This window comes from Artemia sp. Qi Xiang Cuo, chromosome 10 (genome assembly GCF_049724085.1).
Source record: "Artemia sp. Qi Xiang Cuo chromosome 10, ASM4972408v1, whole genome shotgun sequence".
NCBI lineage: Eukaryota > Metazoa > Arthropoda > Branchiopoda > Anostraca > Artemiidae > Artemia > Artemia sp. Qi Xiang Cuo.
In genome coordinates this window covers 23,607,538-23,621,579 of record NC_142803.1, presented here as the reverse complement: position 1 = coordinate 23,621,579, position 14,042 = coordinate 23,607,538, and the positions used below count along the sequence as shown (strand labels likewise).

Here is a 14,042-nt window from a genome sequence, read left to right as displayed (position 1 = left end):
TTCATTATAGACCTAGAAAGCGGTATTGAACCATATTTTTCGTATAGCCTATTGTTTGAAATACGGTCAGTCAGCCGGGTACCCAGAACAATCCTTAAGCAATTTTTCTGGAAAACATCTAGCAAATCTTCATCTGCTTTTCGGAGCGTCCATGCTTCAGAGCCATATTTGACCACTGTCATCACTGTAGCTTCTAAGATTCTAATCTTGGTTTGCAGACTTATCTTCCTATTCTTCCAGAAGAATGCTACTACAGGGAGGCAACCCGTAATAGATAAATTAGCTAGGAAGAGGTTTTTCAGCCCAAAGACGCCCATCAAAACATACCAAGCCCAGAAGAAGTGTCCATTCGTCAGAATCCCGTGCAAATGCTGTGTCGTTTACTAGGCTATAATTTCCTCGAGGGGCGCCACTTCTCAAGTGGGACTAGAGTTGACCACATGGTCCTCAGTCTTGCAGGTACCCCGAAAGGGTCGAGGCAGCCCTTTACAGATGCTGTTGTCCATAGATCTGGATATTACGCCCTGCCAGAGTTGTCCTCCTATAGGGGATCCTCCCGCGATGGTCTTCTGTATCACCATGCAATTTAACCCAGTACTGGGAGAAGGTTTGTAACTCATGGGACTTGTGGACACACCGGTGGGCCCTGTTGAGTGTACATTTGAGGAGCCTTCTTCCTCCTCCGCCTGTATTTATGACCCCGGGTACGGGTGCCCCAGATTCTATTATGGACCCCAAGGGACAAGGTCCCCCCTTGGTCCGTGCCTCCTATGGAGGTACCCTACATATCTGTAGAGCGTTCCCTATCGCCACCTGGGGACACGCTGAATGGCCTGGGGGATGCCAGATAAAGGATCACTTTTTTTTGCAAAGGCCATAACCCATTGACATATTTAACCTACTACTTATAAATATACATAACTCACTGACTAGGACTATATAAGTTATATACAGAAATATATAACTCAGTGACATATTTAACCTACTACTTATAAATATGTGTAACTCACTGACTAGGCCTATATAAGTTATATACAGAAATATATAACTGAGTGAAATATTTAGCCTACTACTTATAAATATGTGTAACTCACTGACTAGGCATGGGTAATTTTATAGACTCTTTACATCTGAGAGATAATACATGCAAGAAGAATAGCAAATAATAATCTACAATATAAGTGTATTTAATTAGATTATAAACGAATCCATTACTGAAAAAGCATTTCTGCTCAAAACAAACTCCATAGATACTTAACAGATGTATATTCAATAGAAATATCTAAGAAATTAAACGGAAATCTTACTTCAGTTCGAACATGGAGCTGTTAAAATAAGATAATTACGAACATTTTTCAGCTAATATTTCCTCTTTTAAATCTAGAAAGTTTCCGAAATAAATCGTCTATACAGCCTAAAAAAGCTATCTCACTTACTATAAATTTTTGTGGCTTCCCAAAAAAAAGGAGTCACAAATGTTGAAGAAATTCAAAAGCTCGGAAGAGGAACAATTTATTTAACTTCACTATATTATCGTCACTATTATAACGATAATGTTATCGTCACTGTTACGCCTGAAGGCCATACCTAGAAAAGTCTATATATATATATATATATATATATATATATATATATATATATATATATAATATATATATATATATATATATATATATATATATATATATATATATATATATATATATATATATATATATATATATATATATATATATATATATATATATATATACGTTTTGAGTACTTTGTCTGTTATTAACTTCTCGGTGGAGTATTTTGTGGAGGAATTGTCGGGGAGGGGGGGGAACTTACCTTGAATTTCTTTTCTTTTTTATTTTTTTGATTGAATTTTTTGATATTCTATCTGGTTAGCACAAGAATCCAGAATAAAACAATTTTAGTATTAAAACAAGTGCGTAGCCAGGATTTTGTTCGTGGGGGGGGGGGGATATAAACACATAAAAAATTATGTTTATGTTATTTTATTACGTTTTAAAAGTCGGACAAAATTTCTGGGGGGAGGGGATCAACAAAGTTTTGCAACCAATTTCTATATTTGAACTTCTATCCTCATCACAAATTTTAGCCAGTTTTTTTTTAGCCACTTAGAATAATGTCTTAAATTTTGTTACTTAATTTTGTCTCCCGAAGGTTTAATTTTTGAAAACTCTTTTTTTATATATTATTTACACAGATAAATATGATTTGAGCCTCATAGATATCGTTTTAGATGTTTACTTAAGGGGCGATAGCTCTCCAAGACATTTGGTTATCTCTTTAATGTTAAAGACATTTTCATTGTTAGGAACTTTTTTCCTGGGGGCAGGAAATCAATGACATTTGTTCCCTGTTTTCTTCCATCTTCTTTATTAAATAATGTTTTCCTAGAAAAATAGTTTTGAAAAGTACTTGTCCCATCGGTATCCGTGGTATGCACTACATTGTTATCTAAACTACTCCATTGATTATACTGAGTACCGAAATTAGCAAGCTACTCCACCCAATTTAGGTCCAAAGGGGCCCGAACCAGTTACTGATGCACCGACTTTAGTTTTACCAATGTACGTGCTGTTAAAGTCCAAAGACTAACGAAATTAAAAAAAAAAAAAATTCTGAAGGGGGTGTTGCCACCCCTAATAAGAACCCCTGCGTTCCTGATCAGGCCCGAGCCGGGTACCAAAGCACCGACTTTAGTTTTACCGATGTACTTGCTGTTAAAGTCCAAAGACTGACGAAAGCTCCGTTTTAACAAAAAATTCTGAAGGGGGTAATGCCACCCCTAATAAGAACCCCCGCGGGCCTGATCAGGCCCTAGCCGGACCAAAGCACCGATATTAGTTTCACCAATGTACTTGCTATTAAAGTCCGAAGACTAACGAGAGCTCCGTTTTAACAAAAAATTCTTGGTTTGACTGATGTAAACAGGAAAAGGCCAAGAAAATGCAATCAAATTATTTCATTTCAAAATTTTACCAAGCATTTCACATAATGCTGACATTAGCTAGCACATACTAGCGATAATTTGGAATGAGCAATGAGTTTGATAGTGCCCTTCGAGAAATTGCTACTTCACTAAGCGTAAAATCTAGGCAGCCGAGAAAGAGGATTTTTGTACGACAAATTTTACATGCAAAACTAGCAACTTAAAGACCAAATCATGGCTGCAGCTATAGCTGCCATCTAGTAATGCACGAACCACGCCCCACAGTATCCAAAAATTTAAAGCACGTTAAAAAACGCACGAAAAAAAATCACCGTTTGTAGGTGAATCAGGAATGGTAACTATTATTTTGATTAGTATTCATAGTAAAAGTTTTTTGCAAAATCAAATTTATGGGAATATCGAAAAATAACCTGATTCTCCTCGAAAATGGCGTCAATTCGAAACAAAAGGTATACCCTTGAAATCCGTATTGCCAGAAACCCATACAGGAAACTTATAGCATTGTGTCATCTGTTTTTCTTTCTTTTTTCTTGTTTTTTTTTAGAGAGAATAGGCGTCGATAAAAATATTTGGAATATTTTCCCTATTGGGAAATATATATATATATATATATATATATAGAGAGAGAGAGAGAGAGAGAGAGAGAATTGCGCGACATCTCTTACAAATTGAAACTATTCAAAAAAAGAGAACCAATTATACGAGCTTTATAAGTCAAAGTTTTACATAATATCATGCGAAGTTGGATAAAAGTATTAAAGATAATTTGGTAGAAGTAAACGGACTTACACTCCATGTGTAAGCATAGCCATCAGGATTTGCCACAACCACAAAGAGCCAATCATAGGAATCGACTAAAGTTGTGATTTCATCGTCAACACCATACCCAGTAGAAAGCTAAAAATAAAAAGAATAACCATAAAAAGCAATACTGACGTGTTGAGTCAATTAGGGTTGGTGCTCCTTCTACACAAGGCCATGCGAGCAGCATTAGGTTAGACTTGGACGTGCGGTATTAGCTAATAATCAAACTCTTGTAAAATTAGCAAAATTTAGCCAAAATTTCCAAACATCAAAAACACTAAATTTAAAGGAAACTAGTGAAAGTCAATGTTCTGGAAAGATGTAAAAGCAACTAACTAAACCTAAACTGAAAGACAAAACGCCAATTTTAAAATAGTCAATTTTTTTTAATTCTGATATTTGAATATTACTGTGTCTTCATATGTTTGCATTTTGGAAACTAATCATTGGTTGTTACATTTGTACTAAATATATAAATATAAAGAAAAGTAAGTTTTGCTGAGGAAAGTCTAGGCATGAAAACAGGAAAAACAAACCCTTGTTTATTTACATCCTAATATCATACTATACTTTCAGCACCCTTTTGAGCTTAGTCAAATTGGGTGACTTATCGCTTCATATATACAGTATATGTAAATTCACAAGTATAGCCCAGCACAAAATATGTTAAAAACCAAGCTTATTCTATGGAATTGTGATTTTAAAAGAATTTTGGTTGACCACCTCAGTGACGACTTGATACTGCTGAATTTCCCATGATTGGGCTAACAATTTGGAAGTGGAGGAAGATTTATTTTGTCAAGGGAAGTTAAAGACAGTGCTAAAACGATTAAAATATAATAAAACTTCAGGTGCTAATAGAGTGGTAAATGGGTAATGAAATACGGCGGTTGGAAAGTCAGAAATGACTTCCTGAAGATTGTGACTTTGATTTTTGAAAAAGAGGAAATACCTAGTGATTTTAGGATAAGTTTAATTAAAGTTTTTTTTTAAGAAAGGCGATAAGAGAGTCTTGTAATCACAGCCTGCTCTAAAAGTGTCGAATTCCATTTTCAGAAAAAAAGAAATTTTTCTTAATTTTAGAGAATCTCATCTACAGAACGCTAACTTACTATCCATATTCGACACCCGAATTCGAACTTGCTATCCATATTCAACACCCATATTCGAAATTACTATCTACATTCGACACCCATATTGGAACTTAATATCCATATTCGACGCTCATATTCGAACTTAGTATCCATATTCGATGCCCTTAAGTAATGAAATGATTTCGCTGCCTGTTTGAAAAATCAATTTTTATCTTTGAAAATATTAGACATATTGCCCTTTTACCTTAGAAATTTTTTGTAGCTTTGTCGAGAAAAATTATCACCCTTCGATCAAAGGAGGAAAAAGTAAGAACAAATTATATTATCTTGAACCACTTTGCTAGAACATGTAAGATATGTTCAGTCAAAGAATTTCACACATACAGGCAATTCATGCTTACATGTCAGTTAGAAATGTAGTTCCTTATACAGAAGTCACACAACTAGCACAATTTTTCACTGACTCTGTTTACGGCTGTGTTCAGAGGGATTCCCAGTTTGAATCTCCCCCCCCCCCCTCCCGGACTTATTTTGTCCAGTTTGTACAAAGTAACACAAATACAAGTAAACAAATTTTGGCATACAGAAATCCTGATAATCACTCATCTTTTTTCATAGCCCCCCCCCCTCCCCAAATAAAATCTTAGGTACTGAAGTGACTCTGTTGCACACTGATACCACATTTGTCCCATTTGAACGCAACAATATCAAGTTGGACACGTTTAACTTATTTTTTTCTGTGGTGTCATTTATTGCCAATAATTGTTGGAAACCCCTTGTTGATCAAAATTAACTGGAAAATGGCCTGGCATAAAGTTCAAAAATGAAATCTTAAAATAAAAAAGGAGATTTTAAACAGTATGAAGAAATTCGAAGCAGCACAGCAACTTGATGGAAAAATTTTAAAACTGAAAATAATCAACAACAGTTCCTTCAGTGACAAAAGCTACAAGTTTCATTTTTGTTTCAAATTTTTTAATCTTGTACTCAAAATCTAGAAACAGAAGAAAGAATTAGTTTGTTTGAATTTCAATCTGGATCAGGTGATCGAGTACTGACAAAAAAAATCCAAGAAGGGTTTTATTAATCACCATTTCTCTCTTAAACTAGATCAACCATCTTTAGAGAAATTATTTAAGTTTTAAAGAAGAGGATCGACTAAATTTCGAATAGGTCATATCAACCCCAGTAGCTGCTCTACAGTTCAGTCCCAAGATGTGAAAGGACCTTCGTTTTAGTTCTGATACTTCCCTGCATAAGACAGAACAAATATGAGTACAAATATGTTCAAATACGTTAATGTAACAAGCATGTTAAATATTTGTGCATAAAACGTACTATATTTTTCTACAATAAGAAAACTATAAGCATGTCTTAAACACCCTTCTACAACTCTTGTTCTCAAAAATGTTTTGATTTTGATTTTCAACTAGGAGTCGTAAAGTGTGCTTGTCTCTGGAGCTTGCCTAAAGTTGTCTAAGCAGAGGAAAAAGTTACCCATTCAATAAACAGAAGACAGGATGCAGGCGAAACCCATTCTCTTGCATGAATCCCACAGTCAAAGAGAATAGCTTCTTTGTCGGCTCCCCCACTGGAAACGGTAACCAAGGGAATGGCCCTTCCTTCATATGTTTCTCCAGCAACGCTGTAAGAAACAACGCTGCTTGGTCCGGATAAACTTGAAACATGAGCAATTATCTGAAAAAATAAGTCAATCGTGCTTTATTGGCTTCCTAAGATACAAACTATAGTTTCTTTATTAATTTATCCAATTGGCACAAAAGAATATTGTTAAACTAATCACAGAGGAACTGAATATCACAGAATAATAGAAAACAAGAAGACATTCTTTTGTCGTTGTAATATTATTTTGGAGTAACTCTCGAGCATTCCAGAAGCGAATAATAAATCTAATAAACACGTTAAAAAAGGAAAGTCAGCCAATCAGGCTTATTATGATCCATTAGGTATTTAAGAGGATCTATCTTAAGGCCTGTTTCTTCTTTTTTTTCAAGAAAGCCTCATTCCAGCTTATTCCTCACTTTCTACTTATTATTAAGGTAAAGAATAAACAAAGGTAAAGAATACGGCATCGGGCTTTACAGTCCCTACCGACGGTGCTGATTTCCGTTTCGTGGTCCTTCAAGCAGGAAATGCAATGTCGACAGCAATACTGCACTTCTGCACACTCTTCCTGTTTACCTTCTCCAGATTTCTCCAGGTACCTATCTAGAGCTGGGCTGACTCTGGCTGAGCTTAAAGAATCACGACTTTGACCCCCCCCCCCGTTCCAAACAAAATAATCAGCGACACCAGGACTCGAACACCTGTTCTTACGGTCAAGGCATTTCAAGTCTGAAGTGCCTTTTATTAAGGAATGGTGTTAACATTAACTAATGATTCCTTCCCTATTTTACCAAGTTGAGTAATGATAGGAACTTACAACAGTAGCAAGTTCTTATTATTCCTTAACTTGGTCAGACAGGGAAGGAATTAATCCTCAATAAAAGAGATATTTCCCTAGTCCTCGTTAGTTAATAAAGGTAATATCATTCTCTAATAAAACGTAGATAGTGAAAAATGAACAAGAATGAAGCTTTCTTCATTAAAAAATAGGCCTATAGTAATCTGACTTTTAAAAGTTTAAAATCAAAGTCTATATTCCAAAGAATGCAACGCCATCTAATTAACATCTCAGAGAGAAAATTGTCAATAAGGACGAAAAAAGAAAAATATCTTCAATGTGTCTCATCAAAGATGAAACATGATATATACACTTTTATGGTCTGGATGTATAGCGATAGTATAAAAGGAGAAACAGAAACACTTGTTAATTTGAAATCCATCCACCAACTAGAACAATATCTATTTCGCAGAATACAATACCATCCAGTCAATGCATTGAGGGGAAAAGGCTCTGTCAGGATAAAGAAATGAGTACATTCACCAAGGCTTAACCCAGTTATCCAAAATAAGACGAAGTGTATGCAATTTTCAATTTTTGAATTATAAAGCGATAGTATAAGAGTAGAAACTCCAACATTTTTTATTTTAGCTAAAAGCCCTTTGAATTTGTTTGTTGGTGGAAATAAAATCCATAATTGTACTATTAGGCAGGCTGAAAATAATACAATACCAATAATAACCTAACAACGTTTTTTAGGATTCAGGGGTAAAAAAATTGGTCCTAAATTACAAATAATGTTCAAAGTGCTTTTATCTTAAGGCTTCAAAAAAAAGTCTTAAAAAAATGAGTTAAACAAACGATGTTTGTTAGTTAACCTCCAGATTTTTTTTTTTAAATCATTTTTTTGACAGGTTTTGCCATGATTATATCCAAGGTATTAGGGTTACCCAGTTTTACCCCTTCCTCCCTAAAAAAATTCTCAGATTGTAACCTTGTCTTAAAATAAATTTAAAAAAAAATTTTTTCTTCTAAAACACTAAAAAAAAACCTTTCTCCGACTCGTAAAATGGGGCTAAGAAACCCAGGTAAAAAAAAACCCTTATTCGAGAACGTTGGACAAAATTCGCAGGATGTAAACCCATTCTTTTTTATTCTTTTGACACCCCCTCCTTCTAGCAATTTTTTTGTGAACCCCTTCACCCCCCCCCCCTGGAAAAAAAGTCCTGGGTATGACCCTAGTTTTCGCTTAGCTATATTTTTCACATGCCCGTTGAATGTACAATAAGATGCACAATAGTCATTTATAATTGCGTTGACTAAACCAGTTGACTAACTCTGTATGTCTTCTCTCACTTTATTTTTGTTTATTTTATCCTGCATTTTTTTTTAACCGCACAGGCTTCTAAGAGCTTAATTGCTAAATATAAAAAAAACATCTTTTACTTAAAGTAAGGAGCAATATTAAAGCTTAAAACAAGGTGGACAAAGTTCGCAGCATGTAAACCCCTTCTTTGTTATTCTTTTGGTACCCCCTCCCACTAAAAAAAATTATTTTGGATAACTCCCCCCTAGCATTTCGCTAAGTTATATTCTGTACATGCCCTTTGATTCATCTCCACTTGTGAAGATGCACAAAGGTCATTTATTAATTTGAGATTTTACCAGTTGACTAACTTTGTATGTCTTTTTTCACTTTAGTTTTGTTTATTGTATCCTGTATTTCTTTTTACCCAACAGGTTCCTAAGAGCTTAATAGCTAACTATTATTTGACATTTGTTGCTGAATTTTTTGAATAAATTGAATTTAAATTAAATAACCAGACCTTGGTTGAAAGGAAATGGGTTCATAATCACAAAAGGCAAACGATCAAAATGGTGTTAGAAATGATAAGTATTGGCAGAAAATCAGTGTTGCCAACATAGTTTAATTGGAAGGTTTTCGGTAAAATTCTAAAATCCAGGTGCAATGCAGTACATTTGGACATTTCATTGTATAATCCAAAGTTTCCAATACATTTCGGTACATTTGGGCTATATTTACAAGGCTGAGTTTTATTTCAGATATTTTTGACACACCTCCAGTCTTCTCTTAGAGATTTAAGCAAAAGAAAAGAAATTTTGTCGAAAGCAAACTCCATACGAGAAACTCGATCATGTGACCGAGAAATAGCACTCAAAATTAGTGTCTGAGAGAGAGAAAATGTGAGTGAAGAAATAAAGATTGCTTACTTTTCAGTTTAATCTAGTATTTCGTTTTTATAAAATAGAAAATGACAACAGATGCCATAATTGTACCATACGACTCTGTTATGTTACAACTCGGTCGTTAATCGGTACAATTTATCTCAAAGCGTTGGCAACGCTGATGAAAAGACTACCCTTGAAAGGTGTTTAACAAATTTTTTATTGAAAATATACTTTGAATTGTCGCTACTAGTACAATTATTTTGAGCTTCTGATGTTATGAGAGCTTCTGATGCTGTAAGTAAAGAATTAAAAAATGCAAGTAGGGAAACGGCCGGGATTAAAAAGAAAAGAACGGGTTGCTTAACAAGAAAAACAAACGATTTTATAGTTACAAAAGGTAAGTAGTGAAAACGTTCTTTAAAGTATTATATAAGAAAAACAAGTTTTTTCAACTGAAAGTAAGGAGCAGTATTAAAGCTTAAAACGAACAGAAATTATTATGTATATGAGAGGGTTCGTCCCCTAGTCAATACCTCGCTCTTTACGCTAAATTTCGAATTTTGTTAGAATCACAAATCCCTGAATCCCAAAGGCCGTTTAATTAGACTAGATGGCCTTTTGAAAGTACTAAAAAAAATTAGCGTAAAGAGCAAGGTATTGACTAGGGAGCGAACCCCCTCATATAGGTAATAATTTCTGTTCGTTTTAAGTTTTAATGTTGCTCCTTACTTTCAGTTGAAAAAACCTCTTTTTTTATTAAATTTCAGATTGTCTTTTTTTTAATAATGCTGGGAAATCCGGCCGCCCCTTAATAGAAATGTCCCTTCCCGCAAGAAAACTTTCTACATGAAAAGATACTCCTACGTAACCCCTCTTCCAACCCCATTCCCCACCAGAAAAAATAGCTGCTGAAAACGTGTTTATACTTCCCAATAACATATGCTATATCTAAACCACAGTATATACAATAGCAGTATGATCTTTCCCTATCTCACCCATTATAAAAACCCGGACCGAGGTGCGATTGCTCCAGAGAATGTATAAACCGGTATAAACATAAGCGACATTAGATCATTTTACGGGTAGACAAGTCAGATCTCTCTTGAACGCGAAACTTGGCTTGAATGTTGGAACACTAATTTTGAAGAAACTAATTTTAAATTTTTATTCCAATACATACTTAAAAATCGGTAATTAGTAGTGCAATGTTATTATTAGATGTTTTTAGGAATTAAAAATAGGTTTCGAAGTCTCAAGTTGGTTTCAAAGGCATTTTGAGAAAGTTTCTGCCAAAATACGTGTTCCAGGGTAATTGGACCGCTGATGGCAGATCGAATGAGAGGAGCTGTTTGTACGCGCCGATATATATATATATATATATATATATATATATATATATATATATATATATATATATATATATATATATATATATATATATATATATATATATATATATATATATATATATATATATATATATATATACATATATATATATATACTACGAAAACTTTACGAAAAAGAAAGTTTTTTTTAAAGAAAAGTAAAGGCCATATTAAACTTAAGATCAGTAGAAATAGAAGCCTACAATAACTCAAACTCAAAACGACAAGAAATTATTATTAAAGAATAAAAAAAGAAAGGAGAATAATTGGTATGGCTGTAACACTGCATATAAATTTATGTAAATGTATATATAGTGGGCTGTAATAATGCAAAAGGTAAATATAACATTGGTTTAAGAATGGAAAGAAAGACAAAGAATGAATTTACAACGATAATCAAGTTAAAAACAAGTTTTATTTGAACAATGCCATAGAGCGATGACATTTGATTATGATATTTGGTGCTTCGCATTGATATTTGAGTTTTAAAAGTTTTATCATTTTTCTGAAAACTCCCTAAGAATTTTATGAAAAACACTTCTTAACAGACGTTTGGTATTTTCTTTGATAGGGCTATTGTGGCAACTTTTACCACAGCAACCAATAATTAGAACCCAAGTCCTAAAATTGGTCTCAATCAGGAACCCTTATTGCTATCTAAATTCACAAAGTGCAAAGATTTTCAAGCAGAGGTGTTTATTGTTTAAAGTTCAGGAAAGGTCTGCCCATTTCATACCAAAACATTGATTGAAAACGAAAATAGTCTTATCAAGAAAATAAATATGGTAGAAAATAAATATCACAACGTGAAAAAAATGATAAGCAATCCAGTGGCAGATCCAGAGGGGGGGGCGAGGGGTGCCCCCCTAAAGTAGTCTAAAGTAGTGTAATTTACTTAATTAACGCAAGTTTGCATTAATTAAACTTGCTCCTAACGTAAGTTTATTGGATCAACCTATTTTACGCCCCCCCTAAAAAATCCTGGATCCGCCCCTGAAACCATCACACCTATTCCACCAGTTATTAGAAGAAAAAAAAAATTCCTTATTTTCACAAATTTCAGCAACCCCCTGCCCCCTTTTGTGTAAAATCATACATAGGCCAATCGGTCGAGTCCACGTGAATATAAATAATAGATTAAGTCACAATTTGAATATAAATTAAGTCATAACTGTGAGATGGGACACTTGCAAACCACTTGGCCGGCTCAACAAATTTTTTTCTGCTTTCGCAATTACGAATAATGCACTTTGTAACAATTTCTTATGTATTGACGCAAACACACTAACCCATAAGTGCAGAAATAAGTGGGAGGAGCTTTTTGTTCGCACCGAGAATGAAGAGCCAGAAATCATCTGCGGTAAACTTACTGCCTAATTATATAAACTGTGATCTAAACAATGGGCAAAGTTCATAGCTTGCAGCCCTTATCACGGGAACTGTGGGGATTAAGTCATCCCCAAAGACATATTTATCAGATTTTTGACTATGCTGAAAAATATGGCTATCTCAAAATTTTGATTGGATGACTTCGGGAAGCAAATGAGCGTGGGAGGGGGCCAAGTTGCTCTTCAATTTTTTTAGTCACTTAAAAAGGGCACTAGAACTTCTAATTTCCGTTCAAATGAGCCCTCTCACCATACTCTAGGACTACTGAATCGATACGATCACCCCTGGGGAAAAAAACAAACAGATATACACGCATCCATGATCTTTCTTCTGGTAAAAAATACAAAATTCCACATGTTTTTAGATAGGAGCTTGAAACATCAAAAGTAGGGTTTTCTGTTACGCTGAATCTCATGGTTTGATTTTCATTAAGATTCCGTCACTTTTAAGGGGGTTTTCCCCGTCTTTTCGAAAATAATGCAAATTTTTCAGGCACATAACTTTTCATGGGTACAAATAAACTTGATGAAACTTATATATTTGAAATCAGCATGAAAACTTGATTCTTTTGATGTATCTACTGGTATCAAAATTCCGTTTTTTAGAGTTTCGGTTACTATTGAGCCGGGTCGCTCCTTACTTACGGTTGGTTGCCACGAACTGTTTGACTAAGAATACCAAAATAAAAACATTTTTCCTCTCCCTTACCCTTGGACCAATGAAGTTTGAAAGGCAGCACTGGTTTTTTCGTCAGCATTGCCATGTAAAACCGTCAAAATAAATAAGCGAAAGTAATGAATAATATTTGATAACGGTTTGTATCCGGAAAAATTCAAACATCATAAATTTGTAATTTCCAAAGATAACTACAATTGCACCTTCAAAGGAAAACTACACCTTTTAAACTATTTTTTAGCTTGTTTTTTTTTATTTTTTACCTGTTTTTGTTTTTGAACCTGGCTGTCGCTATTATCCAAAGCACCATATGAAGGTTTATACACTATATTAACATAGACACCATATAAACGCCATATATTTTCTCAGAAATTAAATTCCTGATGCTCCTTATTTTTTTCTAGATATATATGGTTGTGAAAGTTTCCACTTAACCTAATTGATTAATTAACTACATCAAATAATCAGGTTTAATTTTCGCTGTCCTTCATACTTTAATAAAACTAACAGATGACGCAAAATTTGTTATTAGTTCATGAAAAGACTCCTCTGAATGTTTAATTAAATTTTTTTCATGGAAAATATACCTATAGAGGAGGGGGGGAGAAGAACCAACACATTGGTAATATTAACCTAGAAATTTCGCTAGTTAGAGTTCGGCCATTTAGATATTCATGTTTTTACATAATTAAGTTTTTAAACTCTTTGTTCATGCTTGTTGGCACGGAAGAAAAAGCATGATAGTATAGTTAGACCCCCTTTGTCTTATGTCAAATACAATTTAATACATTTGTGATACAGCTATATCAAGCATAATCACTAGCTACTTTATGTTACTCAGCAACGATATTCAGTTGAATTGTCTCGACCCTAGATAGAGGCAAGCTGCATAAATAGGCTATTAGCAATAAAATATTTAGATATGTAAATTATATTATAGATAAAAGGTATAAACGCCAAAATGTTATTCTTTATAATCTAGGGGATGAATTAGTCGTTGAAAAAATGCAATGCAAATACCAAAACGGCAATTTTCAATGAAAATACCCCCCCCCCCCCCAAAAAAAAGGTATTTAAAACTCTAAAGGGGCATGCTCACCTACCCCTCCCTCCAAAATTGACGCCACTGAGGA

The 14,042-nt window shown here is 34.2% G+C and overlaps 1 protein-coding gene across 1 annotated transcript in view; it reads right to left on the bottom strand.

Moving 5' to 3' along the window:
* The window catches only part of LOC148947600 (carboxypeptidase B-like), an 84,564-nt gene that overhangs the window by 20,688 nt on the left and 49,834 nt on the right, over positions 1-14,042 (bottom strand). The window contains exons 4-5 of the mRNA XM_089095316.1: positions 6,361-6,561; positions 3,755-3,862 (exon numbers count right to left, since the gene is read on the bottom strand). Of these exons, the coding sequence (XP_088951442.1) occupies positions 3,755-3,862; positions 6,361-6,561 (309 nt within the window). The remainder of the gene's footprint in view (positions 1-3,754; positions 3,863-6,360; positions 6,562-14,042) is intronic.